Source organism: Zosterops lateralis (assembly GCF_965231275.1).
Source record: "Zosterops lateralis genome assembly, chromosome: 15".
NCBI classification, from domain to species: Eukaryota; Metazoa; Chordata; class Aves; order Passeriformes; family Zosteropidae; genus Zosterops; species Zosterops lateralis.
The window spans coordinates 14720822-14736120 of NC_139775.1; the positions used below are offsets into that span (position 1 = coordinate 14720822).

General features: G+C 51.3%; 1 protein-coding gene across 4 annotated transcripts in view; it reads left to right on the plus strand.

Moving 5' to 3' along the window:
* RAB11FIP3 (RAB11 family interacting protein 3) overlaps nt 1-15299 on the plus strand; it is a 69147-nt gene that overhangs the window by 28118 nt on the left and 25730 nt on the right. The window contains exon 3 of one of the 4 annotated variants that reach the window (XM_083872415.1): nt 5242-5333. In XM_083872415.1, the coding sequence (XP_083728541.1) occupies nt 5265-5333 (69 nt within the window). In that variant the 5' untranslated portion in view covers nt 5242-5264. Of the gene's footprint in view, nt 1-5241; nt 5334-10581; nt 10733-11210; nt 11509-13703; nt 13843-15299 lie in introns of those variants that run through there. The other 3 variants (XM_083872413.1, XM_083872412.1, XM_083872414.1) reach the window with 3 other exon arrangements.

Below are 15299 nucleotides of genomic sequence, written 5' to 3' on the forward strand. Positions count from 1 at the left end.
AATGAAATTCAGCCATGCTTGGAGGTAAGAACATTGTGAGCATTTCCTAGGCCCAGGGTTGGAAGCTCTGAGCTGGGGAGGCACACACTGAAAAGACCACTCACATTGCTGGGAATTAAAAATGAGATCTCATGTTTTAAACCCAGCACCAAATTCCAGGTGTCATTGGTGGCCCCTTGGTGCATCTCTGGGGCAGAGGCAGCGATGCTCACCAGCCCTCTGAGATGAAGGGAAGGCAGCTGGATTTGTGCTTCCAAAGGGCTTGGATGCCATGAAGTTAATTCCTTTCCTGATGCCTTTCCATGGTGTGTGTGTGGAGGAGGCTGCAGGGCTCAGAAGGGGATCAGAAGGAATGTGTGATGAGCCCCAGTGATGCTCAGGAAATGAGGGACTGCTGAAGAGCATTAGCCAAGCGTTGTGTAAGCAACCTTAATTCTGCCACTGCCTCCCTGGGAGCCTGGGCTGCCACTTGCTCTGTCCCCTGTGGCATTTTGGGTTGGGAAATGGTAGTTTTCAGTAAGTGCTCCTGCTCCTTTGGCCCATCTCCGGGGAAAGCTGAGAGCAGAAAACTGCTCTTTTATGGGAGCATCAGGTTATAAATGTACTCCTGGGCCATTCTGGGGAAGGAAAAGGTGGGTGAGTGGGATTGGGGCTGGCTTTATCCCACAGGGATTACACCACATGGATGCTTAGGTATGAGACCCTGAGCTGCCTCTGGAAATGCTGGATAGTGGCTTCCCCTGTGCAAGATCCTCCTGAATTCCTGCAACTTTTAAATATTTGGCTTTATGTCTCTTGTTTTCCAGCAGCACTCCCAGTAAGGGAGCTGGGTTTATATCACTTGTTCTCCCTTAAGCCAACCAGAACTTCATCCTGCTCGTTTTTGGGGTCTGTTTTATTCTGTGCCATTCAGGCAGGTTCCAGGCCTTATTCCCACTCTGAATAACGCAGGTCTGTGAGCTCATATAATCCATCCTGTTGGAATCACTCGGAGTTGGAGGCTCTGTGGCTTGCAGCAGTGTGTACAGTGTGTTGGCAGATGATTTAAATGCTCCTGAAAGGCTGTTTTTCTGGGTCACTCCTATAGGAAGCCGATAAAACTGGCTCTGTGCGACCCATGTGTCGCTGCTGTACCCACAGCCCTTCACTCAAGGTGCCTTTTTCACTGCTATCCTGCCTCCTGGAAGCAGTTTTTAGAATCTATTTCAGGAGCTTTATCCCAGAATTGCTGTTCCTGAGGGTTCCTGGGAGAGCCCAGGTTACTGAGGCACACCTGAGAGCTCTGAAGTTCAACAAGACACGGGAAAATGTCTCATCCACCCCCATGGAGAGCCCATGGAATTATTTAGGTTGGGAAAGCCCTCTGAGATTATTGAGACCAACCATTCCCCCAGCACTGCCAAGGCCACCAGTGACCCACGTCCCCAAGTGCCACATCCACACAGCTTTTCATTTTAAATGGTGGCTTCCAGTGACAGGACAAGAGGAAACAGCCTCAAGTTGTGCCAGGGGAGGTTTAGGCTGGATATTGGGAATATTTCTTCATGGGAAGGGTGGTCAGGCCCTGGCACAGCTGCCCAGGGCAGTGGTGGATTCACCATCCTCTGCAGGGATTTAAAAACCACGTGCATGTGGCACTTGGGGACATGGGTTAGTGGTGGCCTTGGCACTGCTGGGAGAACAGTTGGACTCAGTGACCTTAGAGGGCTTTTCCAGCCTGAATGATTCCATAGTTCTGTGATGGTTTAGCAGTAAAGCTGCCTGGAAGGTCTTTCAGAGTCTGATTTTTACCTTTACGGTTTTTGGATGTTTATGGATGTGACTGGACTGGCAGTGAGAGCGATGGATAGAGCTGGAAGTGCAGGAGAAGCTGGTCATGGACACTTGCAAGACAAAGGACAGTCCCTGATGCCACCCCCAGCCCTGGGCAAAAGCTTGGGTTTGAGCAGAGTAGGGCAGAGGTGACTCCAAGTGTTGTCACATCAGCTCTCAGTGAGGAAGAAGGAAAGAGAAAGGGCTGGGTGTAAGCAAGGAAAAGCTGCTTTGTGGTGTGAGCGGCAGGGATCAGCTGGGACTTGACTTTGATGTCCAGAGGGGAGAGCAGAAGGAACATGAGGGTCTGAGCTCAGCCTGTGCTGTGCATTGTGGCTGTTCAGTGCTGTGCTGGTGGCCCACAGCCATCCCTGGCTCTGTTCCTGCTCTGTCCCCTCCAGCTGTCCCTGCATGGCTCCCTCTGCACCTGGGGACAGTGCTCTCCACATGGGGAGTGCCACTCCACACCAAAGGTCTCCAGTTTTTTTGGCTCTCCCAGGGTTTTTTTGGCTCTTTTGGCCAGGAATTTGCAAGCTTAATGCAGGCTGTTGTGCTGGCAGACTTGCAGGCAAGCTCTCCATGGCAACTCTCCCTATACACAAAGCACCATATGGCTTTTGGAGGGGGAGGGAATGAATCCAGCAGAAAAGTCAACCTTTGTTTGTGGTGCTGTTTGTCTTTGCTCTCTGGGATGTGTGGGGAGGTGGGAACATGGAATGTTGGCTCCTCCTGGGCATGGCCACCACGAGGGTGCAGGTGACCTCTCAGATTGCCTTTCCTGGATTTTTGCACTGGAATTTGCTGTGAAAATAAACCCACGGTACACAGAGACCCCCTCTCTCTTTGGGCTGGGCTCTCTGCACACAGATGGAGCAACAAGGGTCTCGTTCATCCCCATCATGTTCATTCCCTGAAGGGCTGGGAAGGCTCCAGAGCCCCTGGTTTGGGCAGGAGGCAGGGGAGGGATGGCAGGAGCTGCCTGTGCCTGTGCTCTGCCCACTCTTTATACCCCTCATTCCAAAGGGAAGCCTTGACTTGCCTGCAAATCCTCCCTTTTCAAGCCCCTCTGGTAGGAATGAGGAGAATAAATATCTTTATCTGTGTCTGCAGAAGAGTAGGAAGTGTTTGTGTGTCTATTTGGAGGGGGAGGAAAAGAAATGATGTGGGAATAAGGAGAAGGGAGCAGCCTGTGCCTTTGGGATGTGGTTCCAGGAGCTGCTGTGGGGTGCCAGCAGGATCACTGGAGATGGCCTGGAGTCACTCCTGTGTGTGCTGGTTGGCAGGAGAGGTGGCTGCCTGTCCCCTCTGGGTGCTGTGACACAAACTGCTTTCCAGGAGCACTGTTTGGTTTTGGTTTTGCCCCTAGACATGGGCAAAGGCTCCTCCTCTCTGTGGCACCGACTGTGGTGGGCAGGTCACTGTCCCCATCCCCTCCCTGCCCTCAGCCAGGAGGCTCAAATCCCAAAATAGCACCAGGGATAATTAATGGGTGCTAATTAATGATTAAATAATTAATCAATCCTCCTGATTGTAGGCTCAGGATCACGGGTGGAGCTGTGCAGGTGGGGACAGAGGGACATTTGAGGATAGGGACAATGCCAATTTCAGATTATAGAACCATTAAGGTTGGAAAAGACCAACAAGGTCATCAAGTCCAAGATCCTCCCCTGCTGCCCCAATAGTCAGAGCAGGAGGTGGCCTTGCCCTGAGCAGGGTGCCCAGGCAGCAGCATTTCCAGGTGAATCCCAGGGCCCTGCTGGGATTCTGCCACAGTGGGACAGCAGTGGGATATTGAGGTTCCAAGCTGTGGCCAAGAGCTCCTTGACCCTGTGGAGCACAGTGCTGAGTCTGGTGCTGCAAAAGCAATTTGGGTCATTCCTGGAGCAAATTCACAACTTGACCCTCCAGGAGCCCCAGGCCCAGGTGAGGGGAGGGATCATTTCTTGGTCCTACGTGTTCAACTTCTCCCACCCCAGGGAACCCCAGTATCTCCAGTATCTCCTGGGTGCCCCCCTGTGTCTGCATTTAATAGTGAGCTGAGAGACCCTGGGATGGTGTTCAGGTGGGAGGTGTTGCTGCAGGCCTGAGTCCCTAAATCAGAGATTCTCAGAATGCTTTGGGTTGGAAGACAAAACCCAATCTCGTTCCAATGAGATTGGGTGGAAGAGTGAGACACAGTGGAAGGTGTCCCTGCCCCATCTCATTCCATAGGCAGGGACACCTTCCACCATCCCAGGCTGCTCCAAGCCCCATCCAGCCTGGCCTTGGACACTTCCAGGGATCCAGGGGCAGCCACAGCTGCTCTGGGCACCCTGTGCCAGGGCCTGCCCACCCTCCCAGGGAACAATTCCTGCCCAATCTCCCATCCAGCCCTGTCCTCTGGCAGTGGGATCCATTCCCTGTGTCCTGTCCCTCCATCCCTTGTCCCCAGTCCCTCTCCAGCTCTCCTGGAGCCCCTTTAGGCCCTGCCAGGGGCTCTGAGCTCTCCCTGGAGCTTCTCCTCTCCAGGCTGAGCCCCTCCAGTGCCTTGACCAACCCCTAATCCCTTTGACCTTTTACCAGATGTACAAAATAACCACAAAGTGATGCTTTAAATAAAAAACTGCCTTTCTTGACACCTGGAGAGGTCCCATTTCTCTGAATGAAGCTGCCACTGTCCCACCTGTGCGGCCACAGCAGGACAAACACTCCTTATGTTCCCCCCTGAGGGCTTGGACCAGAACTCTGAAGGACAGTGACCCCTTATTCCTCCCTAAATCCTTTGTGCATTCCTTGGGGGCACAGCCTCCTCCTCCTCCTCGCATCCACGGCAGCTCCGAGGCAATTTCGTGTTTATTTTCGGGGACTGCAGCACCGCTCCCAGCCCGGGCTCCAGGCCTCTTACAGGATCGGCCATTAACTATTCCTTGAGGGAACACAACGAATTCTCGCTGCCTCCCAGGGGGGCAACGCTGCAATACGGGCTTTTTAGACTAGGAGGATGGGTTTATTTTGAAGATTTCTAGCTGCAAACGTGTTGTTTTTTTATCTTTCCGGCGGGGTGTTCCTGAGGAGGCGCAGCCCGCCTTCCTTTCCCCGCCGTTCCCATGGCGCTGTCACACACACACACCCTCCTGCCTTCCCTGCCCACAGCGGCGTTAAACTGCCTGGAAAGGGAGAGAAAAGAGGATGCGAGGAAGGGGGATAGGGGAGAAACTGAGAGAAGGAATTCAGGGCATGGAAGGATAGGGGATTTATGGTAGGGAAAAGCCACAAGCGTTGCCTTCCAGCCCTGAAGCAGGTGGGAGCTCCTGAGGGCTGCACCCACCCACAGGACTCCCTATCCCTCCTCTATCCGTGTCTCCCAAACCCATTCTTGGCCTCAAGGTGCACATTTCTGTCTCTCTGATCCCAACTCTGTGTGTGTTTGTTTGTTTTCCCTCTCTGCAGACCCCGACAGCCAGCTGTATGATATGGGATATCCCCCCGAGGAGGAAGCGCCGGCCTGTCCCGATGAGTTTGACGATTTTGTCACGTTTGAGGCAAGTATGAGCAGCTCTGGTTGTTTCATTTTCGACTTCGTCACGTTTGAGGCAAGTATGATGAGCTCTGGTTGTTTCCCCATAAATGTTGGCTGCACATGGAGTGGGATTTGGGTATTAAGCTGTACCCGGGGAGACAGGAGTTTGCTCAGGGCTCAGGGATGGTTAAAATGTAAAAATAAATTCAGTCTCTGGGTGACAGGCCCACCTGCAGCAAGAATTTGGTGGTGTTTAAGTTAAAATTGGTGTTGGTAAAACAGAGCACGGTGACCTGAGTGGAAAGGGAGCCCTTTTCTGTGGTGGAACACTGGTGACTCTTGGGTTTGTCTTGCTGAGCCTGGAAAAGCTGAGCTTGGTTTGGATGTACCAGCCAGGAGCCAACCTGAGGCACAGCAGAGCAGTGGGATTGTTTACATTTGGTGCTGTTTGGTCAGTAAAAGGCAGAGCAAAGGACAAAAATCTACATTTTATCTCTATTCTTGGGCTTGATAAAGGCAGTTTCTCTGATTTGGGTTGTTTTCCTCTAGTTAAAGCATCTATGCCTTGGTTCCCTCCTCATTCCTTATGATAGGAGAATGTTGCAGCAGTGATCCTGCTGTTCCCACCTCTTGTCTGTGTCTGGAGGTTTTGAGCTTGGCTTGGAAGGTTTCACCCATTCCTGCTGTGTGCCTTCCAGCCAGGAGGTGCTGCAGGAAGCAAAGGGATGGCTGGAACCCCATCCCAAGTGGAGACTGAATTTTTTCCCTTCGTTTTTTCTTTTCCAAACTTCCCTCTTCAGGGTTGTTACACCTGTGTCTTGGCAGCCTGGATGTTTTTGGGGTTGTCCTGTGCAGGACCAGGAGTTGGGCTCTGAATCCTTGTGAACCCCTTCCCACTCAGGATATTTATGATTCTGTGTGATTTTTATCACACTACGTGTTGCTGGCAACGAGACTCCCAACCTGCTCTGTATTTGCATGCAAATATATTTATTTATATCTATGTGTATTTTTGCTTGATGTAGTCTGTAGTACATAATTTTGGCCTTGTGATTTCTTGATGAGAGGTTAATGATAGCCTGGGTGTTGGGCAGCTGGTCCTAAAATCATGGAATGATTTGGGTTGAAGGGAGTTTAAAACTCATCCAGTGCCACCCCCTGCCATGGGCAGGGATTCCTTCCACTATCCCACATCACTCCAAGCCCTGTCCAGCCTGGCCTTGGACACTGCCAGGGATCCACAGCTTCTCCAGGCAGGGTTGAATATTGGTTTATTTTTCCTTTTTGGAAGGTAGTTACAAGGCCCAGGAACAGCTGATGAGAAGTGGGACAGGAGGGCAGGCAGGGAGATGGATTTCCACGGTTTTTATGTGATGCAGGGTCACAAATGAGCTTTTTAATGCTGGACTGAGCAGTGTGGAGGCTGTGACAGGGAAAGGCTTTCACTTTTTGCTCCTCAGACCTGTGTCAAGGGACCATCTTGCCTGAGATTCCGAGCAGGGATCTTTTCCAAGGGCTAATTTAACACAGATGAGCTCTGGCAGCACTGGGAGCTATTCTGGGCAGCAATACCAACACGGCAGGTGTGTGCCCCACTGGGATGAAATACTTCTGCTGCTGGGCCAGCCTTTCCTTGAAAAGACAAGGTGACCTAAAGGAAAAAAAGGTGATGAGTCCTGAAACCTCCTTTTCCAGAAGAACCTAAGTGGATTTTTATACTGAATTCAGCGTAGTCATCTAAAGGACAGCTCCACGTTTTAACATGCCGGGGAAGAATTATCCTTGTTGTCTTGGATACATGATTCGAAATAATTTCCAGCCTGCCAGGATTTCGTAGAGGTTCAGCAAATGAGAACATGCTCGAGAAATACCACTCAGCCTTGGGAGTGTAAAAATAAAACTGGAGTCTTGGGGTGAGGGGCGGGGGGGTTGTTCTCCCAATGTGCCTTTTATCCCACACGTCCTGGAGTGCTGTGCCTTGGAAAGCTGGAGCTGGCCCAGGGAGGGAGAAGCTGTGGTACAAAGCCTCCTGCTGAAGCAGCAAAGGTGTGTTGCTCACAGGAGCACCAGGAAAAGAGCTGGAGGGGGCTCCAGCAGACCCTTCTTCCTTGGGTGCAGTAGGATATCAGCAAGGCAGAGAACAGAATAAACAGCTGATCCCAATATTGATGTTCCATCTTGCTTGGGTTCTCCAGGAGAGATGAGGGGTAAAAAGTCAACCTTTCAAAGTGAAGACATCACCTTTCCTCAGAGTAAACTTGTCACTGCACCAAGCAGCAGTTTGGGCTCTGGGATATCCCTGTGTCAGCCCTGGGACACACAGCTGAACACCCCCCAAAACACAACTGGGATCCTCAGGGACTGGGTGAGCCCCTCTGGCTGTGGCAGGGCCGTGGGGTGAAGTGGCCCAGCTGGGATTTCTCCTCCCCTGTCACATCAGAGCTGGAGGAGTTGCTGCATTTGCAGAAGTGCTGGGAGCAGTTGTGGTCACTGGAGTGGAGCAGTGGCTGTGGTCCCTCTTAAACAGCCCAGAATCCCAGTGGCTGGAGTGCTCAGCTCTTCCAAGTGCTGAGGTCTGACTGGGAGCTTTTCTCCTCAATGTTTGTTCAAACAAGTGTAAACAAGTGCTTTAAGCAGTCTTCAGGAAAATGTCTTCCCTTTGTTAATAAGGTTGCTCTGCTTGATGACTCATGTCCTCTTCCGGTGGCTGTCACCAGGAGAGCTCAGCATCCATGGAAAACCCTGAGAGCCCAGAGCTGGGGACTTTGGCCCAGGATTTGCTCTGCAGAGAGAACCACCAACACCTCCTTCCTCCAGGAAAAGGCTTTTGAAGGGGACAAGGTGTGAACTCAGGAATTGGTAATGTTGGATACTCCCCCAGTTCAGCCACTGGTGTGGCTCTGGGTGTGCTGTGGATCTCCTGGCTCTTGTTGCACCATTCCAGGAGTGTCCAACAGTCCAGGCTGTCTGTTCTGCTTCCAAAGAGGATTTCTGCTCCCATGGCACCACTGAGACAGCACCTCCTGCAGCCACATGGCTTCTTGTGCTCATCCAGCTCCAGGAGGCTCATCCTGATCCCTCCAGCTCTCCTGTCACACATTAAAGAGGAATCTCATCCCTGTGCACCCAGCTGGGAGCAGGGAGAGTATCACCTGCTTGGGATCACCTCCCAAGATGGAATCTTGGTTGTTGCTGGGTGAGAAACCACTAAAAACTAATGACAGCATTCCTGCTTTGTCAAAGTCACGTTGAAGGCAGCTTGGGGCTTTTCCATCTGGACACCTGAGCCCTGTTTTTCCCCCAGGCTGGGCTGGCACAGCTTGGCTGCTGAGTGCCTGGAAGGTGGGTGTTCTCCTTGCTGCCTCCCTTCCTGAGCTCCTATGGAGCTCATGACTCAGTGCTGAGACACAGGACTTGTTTGGAATGCTCTGGGGGACGTGGAAGGGGAATTTAGAGTTAGTTTTCTTGGGGCTGGAAAAGACCTCCAAGCTCAACCATCAGCCCAGCAGCACAGGGATACCAGCTGTGCCTTGCCCCAGGGTGAGGGTTCTGCCCCCCTTCTCTGCTTCTGAGGCAGGTGAACCCTCCTGAGCAATGCAGGGAAGGATGACTCTCAAAAAAGGAAAACAAGGCATGAAAATGCTGGGATTAGGCTGGGATGGCCATGGAGATGTAGAACTTTAGGTGGGCTGGAGGAGAGGTGGAGCCAGTGCTCTGTAAATGCTGCCTGGGAGCACCATAAATACCACAAATAGGATTTTTTATCTCTGAGAATTCGTGTTTTGGGCCAGCAAGGTCAGAGGAAGGCTCTGGGTGAGCTCTGCAGCTCAGGACAGCCGTAAATCCTGCGGGTGCAGTGCCTTGTGCAGGGCTGTTGCCATCTGCTGGGCAGCTGCCGTGGCTCCTCTTGGAACAGCCAGGAAAACACACTCTGCACAGCCACCAGAGGGGAATTTGGCTTTTCCTGGAAGCCTCCACCTGCCCAGGCACTATTGGTCCAGCAGGGAGTTGTTCAGTGCAGGAGTGGGTCTGGGGAGGAAAATGGGAGTGGGGCAAGTCCCAAGTTTTGTGTATTTTAGGAGTAGGAGCTACTCCTGGCTCTCCCAGCCTGCCTGCCCACAGGTGCAGCTGGGAGAACTCCAGCTCAGAATATTCTGTGACATTCTGTGCAACAGCGAGCAGCAGCTTTAAGATCAACACATCAGCTCTGTGAAACTTTAACTCTGTTAAAGCCAGGATTTCTTTTCATGTTGAGCAATTGAATTTAAGCCTCCTTTGAGGGCAAAAACCAGAGGGAGGCTATTGAAATCCACATTGCTGGGTTTCTCCAGCTTCTCAGAGCTTCTGCAAAGGGGGCCAGGGATTTGCAGGGCCCTAGTTGTGTGTTGTAACACAGAAGCTGCTGTGGGAGCACATGGAGATTGGACACTCCAGGGATCCAGGGGCAGCCACAGCTGCTCTGGGCACCCTGTGCCAGGGCCTGCCCACCCTCCCAGGGAACAATTCCTTCCCAATGTCCCATCTAACCTTATCCTCTGGCAGTGGGAAGCCATTCCCTGTGTCCTGTCCCTCCATTCCTTGTCCCCAGTCCCTCTCCAGCTCTCCTGGAGCCCCTTTAGGTCCTGGCAGGGGCTCTGAGCTCTCCCTGGAGCTTCTCCTCTCCAGGTGAGCACCCCCAGCTCTCCCAAATCACTCCATGGTGATAATTTGATACCTTAAAGCCTGAAAATACCAAGGAAATTAATTTATTGTGTAGACTCAGAACTGTAGAGGGAAGGATGGGAGTGTAAATTGGACAGGGATGTCCCTGAGGGCAGGACCCACCTGCAGGGCTATGGTGAGAAATTTCTCCACTGGTCACAAAAGATCCGAGTTGAAGTGTTTGCCCTGTAGGAAATAGGCTGGAAGGAGTTTGGAAAACAAACCCCTTGGAGCCTTATCTTGAGCCACGAGCAGATTGTGTGAGACTGGGAACGTGGGAACTGGGAACTGTGGGACACTGGGAAGGACCAGGAGGTGCAGAGGGGAAGCAGAGGTGTCTCAATAAGAGTTTAGGAAGTGAAACAGGCAGAGATTGGGCTTTCCTAATTAATTTTAGTGTCTGATTTTGGGCTCTCATGGGAGTTCCAGATGTTCTCTGAGCTCCTGAGGCACAGGCAGAGCAGCAGAAGGGCTGTGACCAGCTCTGTGGAGGAGCAGCTCCAGGCAGAGCTCGGGTTAAAGCATAACTCCTTCCTGCCGTGCTCTGAGCAGGAATCTGGGCTGGCCTGGACTCAGCTCAGGAGGTCAACTGCTTATCAAGGTCCAGGACACGTCCAGGCAGTGCTGCTGAGCAGGGGGTTCTGCTCAGAAGGAAGGATGTGGCCCAGAGGACAGCAAGGATAACCCAGAGAAAAAAGGGGAAAAACGTGCTGTGGGAAGGTAATGGAAGGAAATCAGCGTGTTTATGCTGGGTGGGCAGTGCTGAGAGAGCTGATATATGCAATGTTTCTGCGGAGAGGAAACAGAAAACCAGACAAAAACCTCAAAACTTGTAGGTGTGAGCAGTGCTGAGGCCTCCCTGTGCTGAGGGCTGCCACGGGGAAGGGAAAATCCCATGGATCAGCTGTCCCACAGTGCTGGCTCTGCTGGGATCCTGTCTGCAGGGAGCAGTTCCTTGGCTGAGAGCTCGGGCAAGGTGGCATTGGGCTGTTTATAAACCTTCTTTGAGCTCAATATTGTCATTACCTGCCAGAGATCACCCTCTGAGTCACCAAAAGTGCTTCTGACCTGCCCCCGGTAAGCAATCCAAGCTTTATTCATCCCTCTTTTTGTGGCTATAAGGAAGGAATTTGTCATTTAACGCTTAATTATTCACCAGAAACACCAGGAAGGCTGAGATAAGCCTCAACAACAGGTCAGCTCTGGATCCAACCTTTTCCTCTGGGGATGGTTTCCTGGGAAGTGTGAGCACCTGGAGCTGGGGCTCCCAGGACTGGGCTCTTATTTTGGAATTCAGGGGAGCAGGAGGAGGCTGCGGTCACAAGGAGGGAAGTGCCTCCTTATCGGCAGCTGGGGAACAAAAGGCACTCTGTTGGGACTCAGCAGAATTCTCCTTAAGCCTCCCAGCTCCCCTGGACTTTGCTTCCCTCCCGCCTCGCTGAAGCAGCTCCCGGAGCTGGATCTGGCTCTGCACAGAGGAGGTGATGTCTCCACAGGTGGGTTTTTGGGAGCTGGCACAGAACGAGGAGGGGTTGGATTTCCAGAGGGACCTGAAGGGGCAGGTTGGGAACCCGCCTGACTTTTTACATGGGCAGATCCACCTGATTTTTTTTTACATAGGAATGGTTTAGATTAAAACGGGAGAGATTTAGATGGGATATTGGGAAGGAATTGTTCTCTGTGAGGGTGGGGAGGCCCTGACAGAGGGTGCCCAGAGAAGCTGTGGCTGCCCCTGGATCCCTGGAATTATCCAAGGCTGGGCTGGATGAGGCTTGGAGCAGCCTGGGAAGGTGTCCCTGCCTGGAGCAGAGGGGCTGGAACTGGGTAGAACTTAATTGTCCCTTCTAACCCAAACCATTCCATAATTCTGTGATTCCATGGGCTGTAACTTCACACTCCACTCTGCCTGGGTCTCCCTGGGGCTGTTAGTTGGACCAGCAGGGATGGTGCCTGCTGGTTTTTGGGGTGCTGGGGACAGTGTGCCAGGTGTGGTGTTTTGTGAGTTGGCTTTGGGTTTGTTTTGGGGCTGGGTGAGTGTTTTCAGTTTGCCCCAATAGGTACAAGTGTGTTTCTCTTGTCCAGCCTTGAGGAGGGTGATGATGGAGTGTAACAACCCGAACTGCAGGAGCTGAACTGTGAAAGTTGCCTTCACCCAGGGCTCAGCACAGGCTCCCTGGCCTCTCTGAAAAGCTGGAATTGCTCAGATATGTGGGAAGGGGGCAATATTTGGACCCAGAGGTGGCAATCCCCTAAAGTGGCATTCTGGAGGCTGAGCTGCCCTGGGGTGTTCCAAGGCTTTGGGGTCACAGCATTAATGTGGGACTATAAACACAAGTGTGTCCCTTCTCCTGGCTCCCAGCCTGGCACTGGCACTGCTGGCTGGGCCACAGGGTGTCCTTGGGGTGGGATTTTTGTAGCTGATCTGTCTCCTCTCCATCCTGTCCGCAGTCAGGGCTGGATTCTTCAGAAACAGGCTCACACTGCTGGGAAAACAGAGTTGTTTTTCCTTTTCCTTGTCATTCACCTCCCTCTCAACCTTCCGAGTGTTTGTGTCCAAGGCCAGCAGAGCTTTGGGATGCCAGGACAGCTCCAGGGACAGCCCTGCCTGGAAGGAACCTCCCTGGGAGCCAGACTTTGCCCTCCTTTCCAAGGCAACGCCTCGGCAGAGCTTGTGCTGGAGTTTCTGTCCTTGGCAGATCAAAGCTGAGCCTTGTCCCTGCCTGGACCTTGCAGGTGATTCCCCAGAATCCCTCTCCTCACACTGCAGCAGCTTTTTAAATCCATGTGGTTTTACAGCACTTTACAACATCTCATTTAGTAATCTTTACTCCCCTGTGTCATCAGATGCTTGGAATGGATGAGCTGCTGCTGGAGGAGGCTCCTCAAGGCACCTCACCTGTCTCAGCAGGGCACTTTACACCATCCCAGTGCTGATTTCACCATTTATTTCCTGTCAGAAGCAGGAGTGTTCCTTTCAGAAGCAGGAGTGCTGTCCTGGGCTCTCAGATCCCTGGAGTTTCCCTGAGCAGAGGCAGAGATGCCTCTGGGTGGCCCTTGTCCTGTCAGCCAGGTGTGGCTCTGGGGAAATTCCTGCTGGAGGAGCTGAGTTTGGGATTGGGAACCTTTGTAAAACCCTGATCCTGTTCCAGCTTGGAGCTCTGTGTGTGCCTGAGTCCCAGTTTTAATATCTGAGGTTTGCCTGAAGCACCTCAGGGTGTGTCTTATTAGATAAAAGATTTAAAATTCACTGATACTGGTGACACCAACCCTGCTCTGAATGTTCCTGGGGTGGTTGAAGCCCAGCCTGGCTGTCCTGAGCCCATGGATGTTTTTAAGTGAATTTAAACTTTTTTTAAACTGGAAAAAATGTTTACTTTCAGCTCACAGGAAGGCAAAGCTGAAGGAGAGCTGTAGCAGGGGAGTTTGAAGGGTCAGTGTACAAACCAGCTGCTCATGAGGCCATAAATAAGAAATTTCTTTACCCACACACTTGCCCAGGGACAGGAATTTGGCTCTGTCAGGCATTTGGCAATACCTGAACCCCCTTGGTTTGCCTATCTCCTCCTGGCATCTCTTCTTGAGGTTTAGTTACTGATTCTGTGGTGAAATGTGTAACAAAGTTCTCCACGCTCGTGCTCAGGAGAAGGACTTTGGTTACAGTTTCAGCTGCTTCTTAACCCATTGTCCACACAGGTTTAATTTTAATAGGGCTCTCTTGCTTTTGAAACCTCATCTAGGCTGGTATCACAGAGGAAAAATACAAGTTTTAGATAAGAAATTGATGCATGTGTTTGATGTGGCTGAAGGACAATGATTGATGTGCTGTGCTGGTGAGTTCTCCTACTTCTAAAAGGGTTTCTCCCAAATCCAGCCTGTCCATGCATGTATTTCCCATCAATAAGGTGTTTTGGAACAATTTGATAGAGAAATCACAGAATCATGGAATGGTTTGGGTTGGAAGGGACATTAAAGGTCTTGTTGTTAACATCTGACTGAGGGCACTGTTCAGCTCCTGTTTGCTTCATGTTGAGACGGTCAGCAGTAACCACAGCAGAGTTTTTAATCAAATTATTTGTGAATTTAGGTGTTTGGAGGGTTTTTTGGGCTTCTTTCAATAGTTGTTTTTACTCTGTGCTTATTATAACACCTCAATTATAATACTTCAATGTAAACATACTTGTATGTTTAAATTTAATCTTTTCCTGTGAGAAATGGGGGTTGGTATTTAAAAAACAGCCTATATTTTGTAGTGTGCAAGCAAAATTCTGTCCACTTTGGCACGAAATCTTTTTCAAAGAGGCAAAAGGAGGGGAATGGGCAGTTGGGGGTGGCTGTTGTCACCTCCTGGGATCTCTCTGTCTGTGACCAAGCCAAGACAAGTCAAGCCTCTACTTCCCCTTGTCCCTCCTGCTGGAGCATTAATGGTGTTTCTAGAAAGTGCAGCATAAATCCAATATAAAGCACTTAAGCAAGTCCCAGCTTTAGGTGTGTAAGTGGTTTTGGTGGATTTATGCTTTTTAAAGTGGGTGGGGGCTTTAGAGGCTTTTGTTTCCCTCTGTAAGGCTGGCACAGGCTCTGCTCACTGGAACAGCCCCTGATTTGAGCCCAGGTTTGTGTCATGTTTAACTTCAGGGTGGTGTCCTGGAGGTGCTGGTGTCCCCAAGGCAGGTGGAGGCTGAGCCAGCCTTTCCAAGAGGAGCTCCTGGCTGTCTCCATCCTGCTGAGGGTGGTGGGCACAGGGGCTGGGAGAGCAAGGCAGGGCTGGACTGAGTCATTGGCTGCTCCCGGTGTCCATGTGGAGTGGGAATTGCTGTTACCAGCTCTCTGTCTCCATCCCTTTGAGGTTTTCTATCCCTTTTTGCCCCTGGGAAGTGTCTAAAGCCAGGCTGGATGGGGCTTGGAGCAACCTGGGATAGTGGAGCAGGCAGGGAGTGGGATGAGATGGGTTTTAAAATCCCTTCCAACCCAAACCACTCCATGATTTTATGAATACACTGCTTTGAGAAACGTCATTTTCTCCAAAACCTTGGAAAAAGCCCTGAAAGCTGTTCTGTGTGTCCTGTCAGAGGAAAAGGGTTGTGCTTCAGTCCAGCTGAAGGGCAGAGATTTGAGTCCTTGCAAATCAGAAGTTGTAATGAAGATTTAGAAACAGTTTATTTGCTGTTGAGGGATGGAAGGTTTTATCAGACAGGGCAAAAATAAAGGTGCTCCAAGGGGTAGTTGGGAGTTTTGAATGGTGGTTTTTGCAGAGAATTCAGATTAATAAAGAACATGTCCTCATGGAATG